The 19073-nt window shown below is 41.3% G+C and overlaps 1 protein-coding gene across 2 annotated transcripts in view; it reads left to right on the top strand.

Annotated features, from left to right (window-relative positions):
• The window catches only part of LOC117148006 (netrin-A), a 46531-nt gene that overhangs the window by 24000 nt on the left and 3458 nt on the right, over positions 1-19073 (top strand). The window contains exons 2-5 of one of the 2 annotated variants that reach the window (XM_033315165.1): positions 3092-3280; positions 14730-14879; positions 14969-15121; positions 18939-19004. In XM_033315165.1, the coding sequence (XP_033171056.1) occupies positions 3092-3280; positions 14730-14879; positions 14969-15121; positions 18939-19004 (558 nt within the window). Of the gene's footprint in view, positions 1-3091; positions 3281-14729; positions 14880-14968; positions 15126-18938; positions 19005-19073 lie in introns of both variants that reach the window. The other variant, XM_033315166.1, reaches the window with a different exon arrangement.

Genomic DNA, 19073 nt, shown 5'->3' with positions numbered 1-19073 from the left:
AGTTTTTTCTTAAAATCTGATATTTTGGAAATCAGAATGCTTTGTTCATATAAACCTTTTTTTATATTTATTGATTTTTAAAGAAAATAATTAATAATATAAAAAAACATTACGCTGAAGTAAAATAATTACTTGTCAAATGACTTTAATAAGCAAAAAAAAAACTTGACCACAATTATTGCGGCTTTTCATTAGTATTAATAGATTAATTAACTATAACTGACCACAACAAGAATGAAATATAAGTAGAAATCCATTTTAATTTGAAACGATTTTATTTTGTTTTTTGTCGAACATACAAAATATTGGATGTCATAATACTTCCGGCATGAACTTCATACTCTGGATCAACTCAAAAGCATAACGTTGAATTGGCTTTTGGTCGGTTTGCGTTTGCTTTGGCTTTGGTCTGCTTGGATATGGAATGTTTTGGTTTGTTTTCGGCCAATGGCAGTGGCCAAAAGCGAGCGCTTTCCGACAATTTATAAACGGTCTTCCATCGAGCAGCACTGGCCAATTCTGAGCTGCTAAGCTTGGCCAAATCTGCTCCTGGCCAGAAATCCATGTCCAAAAAATATCCCTGAGGAGCATAAAAAAAGAAAGGAAAAAGCCCTTCTGCAGTTAATTAGAGATGCACAAACTGATTGTGGCTTGGGTAGATTTCAAAGGGCTTCCATTCATAGCTCGCAAAATTTGAATCGAGTACCGGAAACAACAGCGATTCAAATTGCCATTTCTGAAACAATCCTTGAAATTACAGATACTTGGCCATTCCAATCTTTTCTGAAACTCTTATCCTTTTTCGCACCGACTAGCTTTCCCTGAGAAAAATTAATGATCGTTTTTGGTCACCCAGTGACTAATTCGTGTCGAAAGTTAAGCGGCCTAAAAATGTCGTTTTATTGGAAACTCTCCCAGGCAGTTAATTTCTGGGCCTGCGACTGCGACAAAGATACGGATACAGATACCGATACCGATACTGACGATTTCATTGTTTTCCCCTCAGTCCACCGAAATCCATCGACGATGCCGGGGAGTGTATGAGTGTTTGAGGGCCACTTATCAAATTTGAACTTAATTACTGGGCTCACCTTTCTCGGCTAACACAGCAGCTTGGGGTCCGGCTAATGAGCGGTTTTATGCATGGCTTTAAGTCGCATTTGATTGAGCTGGATGGGCATTTTGTAATCGTCGAACTGAGATTTACATGGCACCCAAAAGAAAAGAAACCCCCCGAAACAAAACAAAAAAAAAAGTAAAAACGAAAATATCTCTGCCCGGCCCATAAATCAAGTGGCATTCGCCGGGAGTCGCGAGTCGCAGGTCGTAAGTGTGTCATTAAAATTAATTATCTAGCATTTTTAACACCGAACCGAACCCTTTTTCGGGGCGGAAGTGGGGAGTTTTGGGGGCTATATACTAGGTCTAGTTGGTATATCTGTTGGTAGGCAGCCTGGTAGCTTGTCAATTAGCCACACGCCGTGCTTGGAGCTCTCTGCGTATTCCAAATATTTGCTTAGCTTTTGTTGACGATTCTACAACGGTCTCCAACTGTTGGGGAGACTGCACTGTGAAAAAATATTCATCTAGTCATGAGATAAGTTGATTTAAGGCTCAGCCAATGGAATTTACTTGGTTTTTAGTTCAGTAAATAGTATCTTATATATTTTCTAGAGTCATTTGGACATATATAGTTGTATTAAAATGTACATTAGTAACTTTTTATCTCAGTGTATGAATGCAAAAGTCCCTGACTGCGCTCAAATATTTGCGCTGACATAAGTTGCTCTGTGGCTGGCATGAGGACGGGAACTTAGGAATGAGAACTGAGGAATGGGCATGTGGCATGCGGCATTAACCATGGAGCATTCGATGATCCAATAGAACCAGTGAGAGTGGAAAGTGGAGTGAAAGTGGAGACGAGAGTCGTCTTGTCTGCCACTGTGCAAGATAATTATAACATACATATGTGCCCAGAACCAAGCTGTGCACCGAACTTTTCAGGCTGCAAGCTGCGAAATGAAGCAACTGTCGATTGCACAGAATCATCGCAGACAGTGGGCCCTCGACCAGTGGACAATGGTGGGGCGCTTCAAGTTTTTGTCTAGCCGCAAGCTGCAACAGCAGAAAGATTCCAGTTTCGTGGTCGATGCCATTGACAGGTCAGCTGTCCATTTCCGTCTGCCCTGTCGTTCCTTTCTTTTGCCACCAAACCTCAGCTGAAAGATGTCAACTCAGCACAGCAAGCGTACACTGATAAAAACGAGCGAGGCTTACAAATATCTACCGAAGAAAGTCATACTAAGAACTCACTTCTAATGTACAACATGCAATTTGAGCATCTTGAAAACTGGCTTGATTTTAAGTATTTATCCCAATTGCATTTCAACTCACTCTCATTTCTCTGAGTGTAGCAATGGCAGGCAGCAGCAACCGCAGCACTCGCCTTCGAATGTCAATAGCAAAACTGTTTGCCAAAAGCATAACAAGCAGCAGGCGACAGCAAAAAAGCTAAGAAATCTCCGGTCTTCATTGATCGAATGGTAAATGCCAGTTACCTTTTACTTAAATGCATTAAGTGGATCTATGTGGTTTTTTGTATTAGCCTTATGAAGAAAGTATCTACTAGCTATAGCATTAATTCAAAATATTTGAGCGGACAAAATGCCCTTCAATGTTACCCAATTTATTAAGTCATATAAATCCAATGCTGCTAAAGAATATCACCCACCTATATCGTTCATACGCCCCGTTTTCCGTTGGGTAACTCCCCCTGATATGCTCTTCGACTTAAGTAAGTAATTCAAGACAAATCGCCGCATAAATTATCCAGCCTAAGCCAATATCCCGCTAGACAAATAGCACTCCCATCCAGCAGATCCACTGCCAATCTGTTGCCCCAACCCAAGTCGCACCATTCTAGATCGAAATCTTGGCCCATTTGCCTGGACAAACCATTTTGCGTGCCATTTTCTTTCTTTTTAGCATTTATCGCATTGGGATATGGCCAAATCGAAGGCGGCAATAGAGCCGTTGAAAGCAAATGTATCTTTTCTCATGCGAACTTGTCTTGCTTCTTTTCATTCTGCAGAATGCAACTGCAACAAGCACGCCCGTCAGTGCCGCTTCAACATGGAAATCTTCCGACTTTCGCAGGGCGTCTCCGGCGGAGTCTGCCAGAATTGTCGCCACTCGACCACGGGCCGGAATTGTCATCAGTGCAAGGAGGGATTCTACCGAGACGCCACCAAACCACTCACCCACCGCAAGGTTTGCAAAGGTAAGCTTTAAACATATTAATAAAAAAAAGCTAGCATTAAAAAAAGAACGTATTAAGCAATCAGACATTCTTGTGTCCGAGATTAATGACTAATTTACAATAATTAGCTCACAGCGACATCCAACTGCGCCAGCAGCCCCCCTGTGACCACCCCTTTGTATCCCCTTTCGATCCCCCTTAGGCCCCCTTTTTGGCACCCCTTTAGCCCCCTGTGGCCACCCTTTGGCCAGCCCATCCCCAGGCGACCTTCGAGTGTGTTGTTTGTTATGTAATTTATGAGCGCCATAAATTCACGCGCTCCAATCGAAACAATAAAAATAAAACGAAGCCAGCGGATAAGAAAAAGACGCTAGAGGAAAAAAGGGAAATGGTTTAAAAATCGAACAAATGGATTAAGTAATAGTATAAAAATACAAATACTTAAGATTGGTGGCAATGCTTGTTGCTAAATAATATTTAATCATGTGAATGTTCAGACGAACCTGCTTTTTGCGATGGTCATTACCGCGAATTCAAAGTGGATTATTTAATGTAGAAAACTGAGATAGCGGATGTGCTCTATAAGGCGGAGCAAGAGGAAGAGGAAGAGGAATAAGAAGAAGGGGAGGAAGCAGCCGAAATTTATAGCCTGCAATCATTTTCATTGGCAAACAATCAAATCAGGTGGCCCACATGGCTAAAATCTGAAGCGCTCGACTATTTATAGTTTCGTGGCGCATCCAGATACATATATATGTATATATTATGTATATATATATGTATGTATATATATATGTATATATTATATATGTATAAGCGGATATAACATGTATAGTAGTTGGCAGTATCCCGCTGGGAATTCACATTCAACAAATTTATACCTAATTGCGAATCGAGTATCGTAAACAAAAACAAAAACAAAAGGCCCCAGTGGGAGTGATTTTCGTGTGGATTTTCGGTAGGTGTTGTAGGGGGTGCCGCCTGTCGTTTGTCATTGCGGTGTCAGAAATTTTTGGTCGAAAACCGCTTTTGGCATTCGGAATTTGGCTTTCAGCGTTCAGCGATTCGGCTTGCGGATTTCGGCTGACTAAGCATCATAATTCTCGTGTCCGCTCAGCCAGAGCCGTTAAATCCAAATCAAATTCTTATCGATTTTTAATTAATTATCCGCCGCTAAGTCGGAACGGAGCCGCCATCGTAAATATCGGCGAATAACCACCCACCGCAACCCACCGTAAGCCACCGAAACCCACCGCTACCCACTCAACCACTTGCGATTTCGAGACAAAAAAGGCGCCGCTGCGACAATTTTTTAAATTATATGCCCCTTCGTCGGAGGCCATAAAAAATTTATTCGTTTTAATTTTGACACGCGTGCAATTTGTTAAGAAAGATTTGTACATTCCCCGACTTACAGTGGCTGCCATTGTTTCATTTGTTTCATTTGTGTTTTTGCGAGTTGTTGCTGGCTTGTTGGCAAAATGTTTTACGTCATGTTTGTCATTTGCCAAATGTTGCGGCTGCCATCCACTTCCTTTGGCCCCCCCACTCCCCTCGAACTTTCAATTAGTCAGCCCGAAATTGCTGGGGAAAATCTTTGTGGCACAGGAGCCACAGGAGAAAGAATCGAGAAGGAATCCTCTCCAGCTGATGCCCCCGACGGAAGTGTCGCAGGAGGACATTCAGTGATTTATACGTTTCATCTCGAGCTGGCTCGTTTTTCATACATAGTCATACATATTCCCCCATAACGTTCGAAATAAATTTAAAATAATTTCACATTACTAATGGCATTCTGTGAAACGACAGCAAAAGCTGCCACAAAAGGGTGTACTCATGTGTTTGTGGGTTGTATTTTGAATTTTATTATTCAGGAGTTGCAAATTTCAAGGCCTTTAAGGCGTTGACTTAAAAATAGTAAGCACTTTAATCTTACGCAACGAGGAATTCGTGTGAATAAATTGAAGTACGTACACTGCATTTGCAATGGGAATGTTAGGAAACAAGCATTCAATCTATCATAGGAAATTATTTAATTGGTTTCGAGATAATTACAATTAGAATATATAATCAACATTAAGTAAGTCTTGCCTGGCAAATTTTAATTACCTTTAGCTGCAGAGACTCTTAATCAAATGCCACAATTACACACTTAAATGTGGCGATTAAACATTCAGCTTGTTGTTAATATTAAGTTGTCAATAAGTCAGTCAGTTGTACTGTTCCAAAATCTTTTCGCCGCAATCCGCATTCCGAATCTGACTTTGAAAGCCATTAGTTTTGAGCTATGCCATTAACTTCCTTTATAATTAACGGCTTAAATTCATTTCGATTGCCAGTTAAAATGAAAAAGATTAGGAGCAACTTAGCTTCCGCAAAACTCCACTTACTTGAGTGTGTGTGCCTCAGTTGAATTTGAATTTGAAGTTGATTTAATTTAAATATTCAAATGATTTACTCGAGGAAGGCTCGAAGTCAAGTCTAATGGAGCAAACGCCATCCAAAGCCATAATTCATCGCCTAGACGGAGAGTTTGGTTGGGATGGAAATGTTGGATGTAGGAGTTGGCTGTGGAATTGGTATTTGCAATTCGAAATTACACACAGCTGTATGTAGATGCAGATACAGATACAGACTTAGATTCAGATGCAAACTCATAGATACGGACACGTGTTGTCAAAGTCATTTCAGTCAATTTCCTTATTTGTGCAAATGTTTCAATGACCGGAAAATTACATATTATTATTTGTCCAACGGGAGGATCCGACATTCCGACTTCCCAACATCCCAACATCCCAACATCCTGGCCGTAAACGAATCGTTATTCATACACTTGTCTGCATGTGTTGCCTTTGCCCCAGCGACTGCTCTTTTGGTAATTAAAATCTGAACCCTCCGCCAGAACCCCAAAAAAGTATACTCTACTTTTTGCCCCATTGCCATCGTTGACATCATTAAATCTGCATGCCACATATGAGGGCAATAAAAACAAGAAGTGCAAATCGCAGATTGTGTGCTCTGCAAATAATGAGCAAAACGTAGGAAATATTTGCTATTTATATAGTTGCTTCTCGATTGAAATGATACTTTTGGTTGTAGTGAAGGAAAAAGTATAGATACTTTTGGTAGCACATTTAATTCAGTTTTATAGTTGTATATATAGTTTGTATACTATTCAAACTAATCAAGTTGATATATTCAAAGTGTTTATTTCAAAACCCCAATTGAACCCAACATTTCCGTATCAGATGCCCTGTGTGGTGACATCCTTTTAATGTCCATTATCCTGTCGTATCTGCCATAACCGTTTATCATCGCCCAGTAATTAGGGTATACAATTGAATGCCTACCAATTGTTTTCAACTGCCCGGAACTCATAGATGCCATATCCACGATGACAAAAGACTCAACGGATTCGCATGTGTCAATGGGGCGTTTTGGGGGCGTTGGGCGTGCCCTGGAATACAATTAACATTATCCGTAACTAAATACGTGAAATTAAAAGCCATAAAATCAGAAAGTCACGTGCGAAATGTTACAGCAATATATAACATGGATGGAAAACAGCAGGAGCGGCAATTAAAATAATGCCACACACACGTAGACGGGAAAAGTTTCTTTATTGCCCAAAGTTCATGAAAATGCGGTGGAAAATGGGGGTGGCTGGGCAAGGACATTATTATTTACGTGGGGTAGGAATCCGGGAGCAGGAATCAGTCAAACATCATTAGAATTTCATAAAACGCGCCGATGCAACTGTGGCGAATCGCTTAAAGGTTAAAGGTTATCGCTGCGAGGGTCGCTCGGCAACTTAATTGAAATTTTGGAATGCCAGCGCGAAATGCATTTATCATACAACATGCCAAGGTGGCTTCGCCAAACTAAGCCGGAAAAATCTATTTCAGAGCCAGTGGGCGGTGGTGGTGGTGGTTCCAGCCAAAAACTAAGCCCCGTGACAAATTTTCTGCCGGCAAAGCTATAAAAGTTCATGCCCACAAACACAGGCAATTTTTGAACAATTTTTGACATAGCTAAACAACAGCCAGAAGAGTACAAAAAAATATTGATAGAAACATTTGAGTTTTATAGGGGTTGTATTGAGACAGCACAACGAATCGGATATGCGCTTGGAATTTTAAGAAGTGAAGTTCATTTTGGGCCGATTTGATTGATTTGCTTAAGCCAAAGAATGAAGAATGGAGTAACTTGATTTTATCAGCAGTGTAGAATATGAATAGGTGTATTTCTGTTTCTCTGAGTGTACATATGAGCTTATGGCACCGTTTAGCCCGCAGGAACCGAAGTGTCCCCAAATCCTCGTGCAGTTTTGAAAGGATAGAGGGCAAAGCCGCCCAATTTGAATTATGACATTTTGCATGCGAGCCGACATTTAAAGCTGTGCAAATTGTTCGAGCGTCAAATTGGCGCTGCCATTTCACCAGCCACCCGCTTTCGCTCACACCAACCACCACCCACTTTTCCAGTTGGAAAATCATTTTCCGAAACGGTGCACTTTCGGCCAGAAGTAGCGGGAGTTTGGCAACAATTCGGCTACACATTGCCTACTTTACTGCGCGTCGTTTGATTTTCAATAGGCCCATTCAGATCTGTTTACCCCGCCTACGTATTTCCACCGCTCCTCTCGATTTTCCCCAGGCGCCTCAATCTTTAACGCACAATTTGAAATGCGCGGAAAGTTTTTTCCCGTCCGCCTGTCGGCCTGAGTCGATTTTCCCAGCCTTTTACCAGCTTTTCCCCACCTGCAAATGGAAAACTTTGTACATGCAACAGAAAATTGTAGCAAGACGAGAAGAGGCTTTTTGCTCATTTGAACGGCGAACGAAAGTTGAGCGAACTTTGCGCCAGTTGCAACCGCGATAAACTTTTTTTACTCCACCGCCCAGGAAAATTGGTGGGGGGGGGGGGGGGATGTAGAAGAGGAAGCGGCGAGGAAAAGCAACTTTTCCTGGAGTGTCGCGCGGAGCCTTTGATTTATTAATAAGACCCAAGAAAAGTTCCGCCCGCCGGCTTAAACTCAAGTGTGAAGTGCGATGGCAAAGGTGAATCGCCTTTTTGGACCGGTTTTTGCCAGGCATTCGGGCCAAATCAAATGGCTCATTTGAATTCATGAGCAATTGGTAGATCATTCGAGTGAATCATTGACGTGTGATATGTGTGATATGTGTGCGAATAATTGAATGTGTAATGTTATCCTGGCTTTAAGGATAATCGCATTGAGTTCGTATAAGTTTGAAAATCATTTAGATCAAAAAGTTATGAATTTGATTATAAATATTTAAATTTAGACAGCGGTTTTACCATAAATGGATAGCTTTTTAAGAATAAATGTCTGTATTAGACAAAAATACGCAATTGCTCTTAAGAAAAACTAACTTTATTTGTGTTCTTTTCGTGGGGAAAAAATTGAAACTATTAAACAATCGACGAAAGCGTTTATTTCTGGCGTACAAACAATAAAATTATGCAAATAAATAGTGCATTTAAAATTATATCGATGAGCTCATGCTTGTAACCCAAACAAATGCAGAAATGCATTGAATAAAATGGCAATTGAATGATTTTTCAATATTCGAATATTTTAAAATGTAAAATGTAAATTTTTGGCTTTTCAAAAGGTTTCCTTTGCCAGCTAATAAGTAGCAAATGGCTTTTCCTCGAATGCACAAGTTCCCATATATATATATATATACATATATATGTATGTATAGTACTTATATACGGCCGATCTTGTCTGGTTAGTGTTATATGGGCTGGATCTGCGAATCTCCGCCCACTTGGTCAGGTGTAATCTCTCACTGCAAATCATCCGATGGCGCGGCAGACTTTGTCTGGGAAATCTTCTTCATAATTCTTCTTTGGCCGCAGCGGAGTCTGTTTGGTTTTCTTTGGAAAATTGCACGATTCTTTGGGCTTTTGTTTTTTGCTAATAATAACAAATAGCAGCATCAACAATAGCCCCCTGACTACTGACTTCTGGCAGCTGTGCTCTTTATGGCTAACAATTTTCGTTTTTCACTTTTTTTTCTGTTTTTCCGTCTTGTTTCGTCGTCGCTGTTGTACTAGAAAATTTCGGGTAATATTTTATGGCAATTGATGGCCGAGGAAGAGAGTTTTGCCGTAAATTTATGTAACGCACTTTCCTCCAGTGGTCAGTGGGGTTTTCCTTTTGCTTTTTTCTTGTTTTCTTTTTTGGATGGGGGCAAATTGGGAGGTTTGCTTGCGCAAAGTTGAAATAAACAATAACAAATTGCGCTTGATTTGCTTTATGATGTTTACACTAGGCCCACTGTTAGTACTTTTTGTTTGAGTGAACGCGAGTGGGTGGTTTGCTTAATTAATTTTCCGTTGCCCTGGAAAAAGGAAGCGAGAGCCAAGAAAAACACAAGGCTACCTGGGAAATCGCACTCAAAGTGTAATAACATATTCGTGGTGGCAAAGTAGCAAACAGGATGGCATTCTCTCTCATTTATTTGCAACAATTTTAATCCATCATCCATTTTAACTCTTTGGTAATGAAAAACGGCCAGGGCAAATAAAATCGAAGTATTCAAAGCCGGAAAATTGTCGAACATAAATGCAAAAAAGGGTCGGAGGTCAAGGGGATTGGAGTGCAAAAACACACTACGTACATTTCATATACTATATGCTCGTACAAATGAATGCCAGCCATACTGCGAATGATTGATTTAAAAATATCCATGCCTGGCAGATGCCATAAAACATACCTGAAAATGTGAATAAACATGGGATATATATATATATGTATATGTACATATATTGTATTCGCCACATACGCACATTTATTTCTGTGTACTCAACTGTTTAATAGGTCGTTCAATGAATGAGGTAACTTTGAATCGGCGCGCAGCGAGAAATTCGTGTTAAATCAATGATCTAATGAGTGGATAATGGCCTTAAATCATCTGTTTCACTAGATTATTCGATTAACATACATACATGCATGATATTAATGGTGCACAGGAGGCGATAAAGTACAGACAAATGAATGTTTTCCCTTTAGTTTAGAGTTTCCACGAAACACGCAAATATTCAATTTAAATTAAGTGAGCAATAAGTTGTAAACTTTGGATTTGATTCACTTTCACTGGAATCCCTGGCCTCCACACAACTTACCCATTGGCCAGTCGGTCAGTCAGTGGTTCAAGTGATTCATTGGTGGACTCCGCTCATTAGGAGCTCATTTATTTCGGGAGTCCCTGACCCGAATCGATCTGTGGATAAGCCAGAAGGAATGACTCGTTCGCAGTGGCTCTTTGTGCCAAAATTTGGGTCGCACTTCGAGTTAAATTAAAAGGAGATCTCTGGTGAAAGGGCTTCCACCCTGAATCATCGATGCAACTGTGGACTCAATAATTAAATAGAAATGCAAATGGCTATCGGGGGAGGTCCATACTCGACTATTCGAAAATGAAGCCAATCGAATGGGATGCAGTGGGATCTGCTGGCCTGGCCATAATGAAAATTCATAATCTTTATCACGGCCAATGGACCAAACGAGGAAAAGAGCCAAAAGCGGGGCATGAAAACAGAGGGAAACCTACCCGCAAATGGGAAATGAGAAGAAAATCCGGACAGAGGAGGAGGAGCATATGGAATGCACCGGGGATCCGGACCAGATGGGATCCGGATACGGGGATATATGGTGTATTGTATGTGTATGTATGCCAATGCCAATGCCGTGCACTGATATGGGATATGTAATGAACTCGCTCGCTCGCTCGCATTCCCCGCAATTTTTTCTGGCTTGCTTATTTTAACAATATCCAAAAGCTGCAAGTCCCAAGTCCCACATCCCCATATCCCATATTCCATGGCCCATATGCCCCAGGTCCATGGACCACATCCCAATCCGAATCCCAACACCAATCCCATGTCCATTCCCATTCCCGTTCCTATCCAACCGGCCCACACTCTGCTCTTCGCAGATAGCGCGGCGCACACAACTCGCATATTGTTGTCATATTGTTGCCCCCAAAACCCACCGTAAGCGGCACAGTGGTACAATAACCTGCCACATCCTGGGACTACAGAAAACTTATTTTAAATGGAGCTACTACAAAAATATCCTGATTATATCACTTATAAAAACTAAAAATACATTCTAGTTAGGGAATAATATTTTAACATATTTTTGTATGGATGTATGCAATTTTGCCCCACTGTTCTCGTTCGGCGACTATGAAACGCCCTGCAGGCAGCAACAATGGACACACGGAATTGTTGCTCTTGTTGCTGTTGTTGCAAGTTATTATTGTCCGCTGCTGCTGTTGTTGTTATCATCCGGATGTGTCACTGTGTGCATATAAATCGCATTTAATTTATTGTAAATCGGATTAAATTACCAAATGTTGCACGAACGCACGCAACACGGTGTATGTCTGTATATGGGATATGAAAGTGGAAGCGAGCGGCCGGAATTGCAAGAGCAGGACAGAGGGATAACTGTACGCCTAGTTAACCCATTAGTTGCAAGTGTTAAAAGCTTGTCCCAACCTCCACACACACCCATGTAAAAAGTAATGGTGTTGAAAATACATCTAATATTTCATGTTAAATATTCTAAATGCATTTAAATTCAAGAAATATTTCTTTCTGCAACCAAATCCTAATGGGTTAAATGCCATAGGTGTGTGTATTCAGAACTTGACACCCACTTTTACCTCCCACCCCCTGGGCACTCCATTCCCAATGTCATGCACAAGTTAAATCTTTAAATATGCAACAGCTTTTGGCCAAGAGCCAGCGCAAAGACCCATTAAATGTGGCCAAAAGCGGCTTATTAACTAAACAACCCACAGGGAGCAGGCTCAGCTGAAGAAACAGCTGTAAAGTCCTTCATAATAGTCTCAAACCGACACATATGACAGAAGTAATCCCCTCCCGGTTGTTTCCTTCTTAAAACTAAGTGAAGTGTAAGAGGGTCTGTGAAAAATAAATATGCAATATAATTTACGGATCTTACATCCCGTCTATCTACAATTTCACAGATATAAAACAGGATTAAGTCAAGCTGGACATATGTATGACATATATGAGAGATGAGAGATTTTTCGGTTTAAACTACCAGGCGAACTGGAATTCCAGGAGGTGATCAACGATTAGTTGGTTTTCATTGCCAAATTGAGAGATTTTTCGGTTTAAACTACCAGGCGAACTGGAATTCCAGGAGGTGACCAACGATTTGTTGGTTTTCAGTAGACACCAGCTACTGATTATCATCGCCTGGTATCTAAAATCGATAGATCCAAAAATTTTGCACAAAAATGCGCATTTTGTATGCCAAATTGAGAGATTTTTCGGTTTAAACTACCAGGCGAACTGGGATTCCAGGAGGTGACCAACGATTTGTTGGTTTTCAGTAGACACCAGCTACTGATTATCATCGCCTGGTATCTAAAATCGAAAGATCCAAAGATTTTGCACAAAAATGCGCATTTTGTATGCCAAATTGAGAGATTTTTCGGTTTAAATTACCAGGCGAACAAGGATTCCAGAAGGTGACCAACGATAAGTTGGTTTTCAGTAGACACCAGCTACTGATTATCATCGCCTGGTATCTAAAATCGAAAGATCCAAAGATTTTGCACAAAAATGCGCATTTTGTATGCCAAATTGAGAGATTTTTCGGTTTAAACTACCAGGCGAACTGGAATTCCAGAAGGTAACCAACGATAAGTTGGTTTTCAGTAGACACCCGCTACTGATTATCATCGCCTGGTATCTAAAATCGAAAGATCCAAAGATTTTGCACAAAAATGCGCATTTTGTATGCCAAATTGAGAGATTTTTCGGTTTAAACTACCAGGCGAACTGGAATTCCAGAAGGTAACCAACGATAAGTTGGTTTTCAGTAGACACCCGCTACTGATTATCATCGCCTGGTATCTAAAATCGAAAGATCCAAAGATTTTGCACAAAAATGCGCATTTTGTATGCCAAATTGAGAGATTTTTCGGTTTAAATTACCAGGCGAACAAGGATTCCAGAAGGTGACCAACGATAAGTTGGTTTTCAGTAGACACCCGCTACTGATTATCATCGCCTGGTATCTAAAATCGAAAGATCCAAAGATTTTGCACAAAAATGCGCATTTTGTATGCCAAATTGAGAGATTTTTCGGTTTAAACTACCAGGCGAACTGGAATTCCAGAAGGTAACCAACGATAAGTTGGTTTTCAGTAGACACCCGCTACTGATTATCATCGCCTGGTATCTAAAATCGAAAGATCCAAAGATTTTGCACAAAAATGCGCATTTTGTATGCCAAATTGAGAGATTTTTCGGTTTAAATTACCAGGCGAACAAGGATTCCAGAAGGTGACCAACGATAAGTTGGTTTTCAGTAGACACCCGCTACTGATTATCATCGCCTGGTATCTAAAATCGAAAGATCCAAAGATTTTGCACAAAAATGCGCATTTTGTATGCCAAATTGAGAGATTTTTCGGTTTAAACTACCAGGCGAACTGGAATTCCAGGAGGTGACCAACGATTTGTTGGTTTTCAGTAGACACCAGCTACTGATTATCATCGCCTGGTATCTAAAATCGAAAGATCCAAAGATTTTGCACAAAAATGCGCATTTTGTATGCCAAATTGAGAGATTTTTCGGTTTAAATTACCAGGCGAACAAGGATTCCAGAAGGTGACCAACGATAATTTGGTTTTCAGTAGACACCAGCTGTAAAATCAAACAGCTTTAGGTTTGAAAAACTCTATTACCAACACAATATTGAACGAAAACGAGATATCAAAAAGTATTAAAAGTACTTCAGATAGTGCTTAAATGGACTTATTATAGTTTGGGTATAAATTTAATTGCATTGTTCGAGTGCATACTGATTGCAAAAGGAAAAAATGAGAAAGTGGGCGGAACATAATGGTGGGCAGTCCCATTTGCACTCTCATTTGCAATTAACCGTGTGCGGACGGACAAGAAACGGACAAGGAACGAATCCGGCGGACAGCCGTTAACTGGTGGCGTGCACTCAATTTGCCGGAGTGCACATATGTACATCCATACATAAACGGGCGGAATTGAACGGAATACTCGGCGGTAATCGTATCTGTTAATGTACATTTCCACGGCTCATAAACGAATCTGCTGCCGTCGGGATGGGGGCCAAAATCCCGCGTAGGATCTGTGGTGAATGCACCGTGCACCGCCAACGTAATGATGATGAAATCAGAACTTGAAAGACTTTAAGTAAAGACTCAAGTGGACCAGATTGGCGATTGCGATTCGATTTCGATTCCGGTGGCGATTCGCGATTGCCGTTTGGTCTTTGAAGTGCCGGACCATGTCCATTAAGCTCTCAGCACGCTCTGAAAAAAAAAAGAAATCCATCCACATCTGCACTATGTGTTTCAGGCGTCCCAACTGTATACTTAATATACTATATCGTTTCGTTTCGCCCTTCATTTTCAGCCTGCGAGTGCCACCCGATCGGGTCATCTGGCAAGATCTGCAACAGCACCAGCGGTCAATGTCCCTGCAAGGACGGGGTCACCGGACTGACCTGCAACCGCTGCGCTCGAGGTTACCAGCAAAGTCGCTCCCACATCGCCCCCTGCATAAGTGAGTATGCCCAAAGTTCCCAGCAAACTAATCGTATTAAAATGTCCTATTACCTTTTGTAATAACCACTTTTTTTGGTATTCTCGCAGAACAACCACCGCGTATGATCAACATGCTGGACACCCAGAACACCGCTCCCGAGCCGGATGAGCCCGAGTCCTCTCCAGGATCTGGTGGCGACCGCAACGGCGCCGCCGGAATGGCCGCCCAGTCCCAGTACTATCGCACCGAGGGCGGCAGGGGTAAGTAAGTGCCACCTCTCATATCCATATCTATCTGTTGTGTTTTCTGTGCTAACCGAGTATCCACATCCGACCGCTTCCCACATTCCCCACCTTGGCATTCGGTTGCGAGTGCTTATGCTAACTGGTAGTACCATATTGTTTATCAGCGGTTACAGTGGACTCCAGATCACGAGGACCAGTCTTTGATACTCAAAAATAAGTTGATCATTCTGAACTAGTGAAACCTAGGTGGCGCTCTTGTTACTTATTTCATAAAAATATATAACCTCAAGTGCCAAAATTCCACAAAAGCGAGGACTCACTGTATTAAGAACGCGACGAAGGAGGCGCATAGTTTGCCGTGGCGTTTGGCTCGCCTTTGTAATCCTTTAAAATGGGTGAGAAAACACAAATCCGCTAAAGTGCAGTCGGTTGTCGGTCAGGAAAAGTGGAAGCGGAAAAACAAGGAGCGGCTCAAGGGGCAAGGGGGGTGGGGCAAGGGGACGGTACGGGAAACGGGGGACGGGGACAACGGCACTTAACAGACAACGCAAATGTTTGCACGCAACTTTTAGTTACAGTGGCGAAGAAAGTACAGTGAGCCCCCGGAGAGTCAAAAAGGGGGTGGGTAAGGAAGGGGGGTGTGGTGAAGTGCAACAAGCATACAAAATGCGCCACGCAGCATAAATCATACTAAGCCCAGTTCTAGCCCCCTCTCACTCGCACGCTCAATGCCTCTCGCTCTCGCGGCAAAATAAACTTTGCAATAAAACTGCAAGAAAAAACAAAAAGGACAAAAATGAGTACAGAGTAAAGACTTTTTGATATCCAATATTGTAAACAAAAAAACAAATAATAATTATTTTGTAAAACAACAATCTAGTAATAAAATCTAATTTAAAATAATATAAAATAATTTTATAATGAAATTGGTTATAATTCAAAGATATTTTAAATAATACTTTTTAATATATACTCGTAATTGTGATTACACAGATCTGTACAGAACTCCATTATAATTTAACTTAATTGAATTTGAAAATTGTCCTAAAACTTATCAGCCCCAGCACATTATACCCTCGATACTTACGACTGCAGGGTATTCAAACAGCAGCAACAGTGGCAACAACAACACAGAAGACCCCAAAGAAACGTCACAGAAAGATACAAAACGAAAAGAAAATAGAACTGTGAAGAGGAGCAGAAGAGTGTAGAACGACAGAGAGCGGGCGAAACTTGGCAAAGCAAATGTATTAAAAAAGTTTTTTATTTAATTTCCCATGAATAAGCTGCAGCAGCAGCATCAAGAAGAGCAGTCGCCGCCCACTTCGCCGTCGCACAATGTCCAGTGCACACAGTACCCAGTGCCGAGAGCCGAGAGCCAAGTGGCGAGTGGCGAGTTTAGTGCTTCTGCCTCCGCCGCTAATTGCTCCCAACTATTTGCTCAAGGCATTAGGCGAAGTCACAGCAGGATAGCCGAACGGTGGGTGGTTGGGCGTCCGCAGGACGACAGGATGCTGCTAAAGATGAGCCGTTTATGCAGCTGCAAGTGGAAACAATGACAAATTGACTGAGCAACTTAAGCAGCCACAGGAAATATAAGCGGCGAGTTAATCATAATAGAGTCACATTGTCACTGCCAAGTGACCAAATGAAAAGGATGAAAAGGACGAAAAAGGGACAGAGGCTTAAGATTCAAGCTTATCGCATTTACTATTAAATCTTTCTTGCTGCTTATATTCAATTATAAACGTTATAAGCGTCACCGTAGTTTATTATTAAAATGCTAGAAAAAAACTATTAATTTAACGTTTTAACCAAGTACCACATATCATAGACTAAGTCGAATATTTTTAAGCTTCTGCCTTGGTTTCCCCAAAGCCAAGGCGGTAGGTTGTGCAAATCCATAAAACCCATTAGAATTGCAACAAGATATGAATAGCTGCCAGACGACTAGGATCAATTTCTGGCTGCAATTGTTGCACGTCAAGTTGCCTCCGGCTCGAAGGACCAACTCCGCCCAGCTCCATTCTATCACTATCCATCTTGCCAAAAATGCAAATCGAGCTGCAGACGAACACTGAGATGCGAGATGAGGGCTGCGTTTAAAGAGGCTGCCCCTCTTAAATTTATTTGTCAACGGCAAAGAAAAGCGCAAGTTGGAAAAGTTGTCGGTGGAAAGTTTTCCATTCCCTGTAACCAAGAACTGAGTTAGGCAAATGGACACACACAGACACAGGATCTACGCAAAAAGTTCGTCCTTTGCTATTCATTGGCACAGCAAAAGGGGGCGGACGGGCGGCCAGCCATGGTGGCCACGCCCACCGCCGACACTCAGCACGAACATGAATGTTAATTATGAATTTATAATTTGATAATCTTATTAAATTAATTTAAAATTCTGTCCAAGTTTGAGTTAATTTAAAGTTAGTTGCACCCGCAGCGAAAAGCAGCCCACTGTGTGAATGTGTTTGCCAAGGGGTCGTGGGTGGGTCAATTTTAATGTTATGTTAATTTGATGACTTGCAAATTTTCGGAAGATTTATGTTTGCTCGCAATTTACATGAATGGCATTTAAAGTTAGGCGTGCTGCTGACACAAGTTTTAAGTTTTCCGATTTGTGCAATCAGTTGCAAATAATGTGAATGAATAAAATCTATGGTAGTTGATGCGATCTTTAAGATATTTTCCACATCTTGCTCCTTGGATTTTCATTTATTTTTCTTCCAATTCTTGAGCACCCACATACAAATGTATGTGGCATACGTGCAACATAGCCAGCCGCATTCGCCAAACGAGGGATTCCCGAATAATGAGTCAGAATTTTCGAATCTCCCAGCTTTATTTTCGGATATTTTCCTTCGTATTCGGGGCGTGGCTAATGATCTTTAAATGACGGCGATAAATATCGTTTGCTGGCTAAGTGCATCGGGAAAATGCACTTCAATACGCCTCCATAAATAGCCAGAAGAAAGTGAAAAGTGCCATTTCAGCTTTCGATTTTAGATACGGCTTCAAATTCGATATGCCTGTGTCGATCGATTTATCAGTCGCCCGACTCATTTCATATAAATGTTTATGCCACGAACAGATCGAGAGTTTAAATTCAATTGTGTCACGTTTACGTTGACATTGCGATCGGCGTCTGAACGAACAACAATGCAAACTGCGATTTGCAGCCAGAGCAAGGGCAAAACAAAAAACTTCTTGGCTAATTTTAGTCGCCACAAAAGGCGGCCCAAGGCACGAAGTCGAAGTACACAGAGAGAAATTAATCAGAATTGACACAAAATTGAACTCAGAGTACTCATGAATTGGCATCTTACTTCTTTAGGCAGATACTATAAATGTAATTAATGAACGAAATTCAGCTTTTCTTTCTCTGTATTAAAAATAGGCAGTCGGGGGCGGGGCAGTCTTAATGCAAAATTGATCGAGCAACGCTGATGCTGATGCTGCTGCCACTGTTTCTGTTTCTGCTAATTGGCATTGGCCATAAAGACATAAATTTTGCAATTAAATTGTAAACACCAGAGTGGAATGCCCCATCCGAAGGACAAATGGGTAGAAGGGGCGCAGAAAAGGAGGCGGGCAACATAGCATCTTAGGGATAGGAAAGGAACCCCAATTCAAATCCTACCCCCAATTAACCTCTAACACAATATCACTTCGATCCATTTGCCCCCTCGCTCAGCTTCATCTTATTTGTAAAATGTGAATGCCTTCGTTCGCTGTGTGTGGCACATGGCCAAATGGCTGAGGATCTCACAGTGTGAACGTCCTATTATTTTCCCACTGGCTAATAGCAAAGTTCCCCTTTTCTTCGCCTTTTCAGAATGCGGCAAATGCAGAGTCAGCACCAAAAGGCTAAACCTAAACAAGTTCTGCAAAAGAGACTACGGTAAGTTTTAAGCCACCTAAGAATTGCACCAGTCACATATTCAAATAAATCATTATTTAAGTTATACGA

This window comes from Drosophila mauritiana, chromosome X (genome assembly GCF_004382145.1).
Source record: "Drosophila mauritiana strain mau12 chromosome X, ASM438214v1, whole genome shotgun sequence".
Classification (NCBI taxonomy): domain Eukaryota; kingdom Metazoa; phylum Arthropoda; class Insecta; order Diptera; family Drosophilidae; genus Drosophila; species Drosophila mauritiana.
This window is presented reverse-complemented; position numbering and strand designations above follow the sequence as displayed.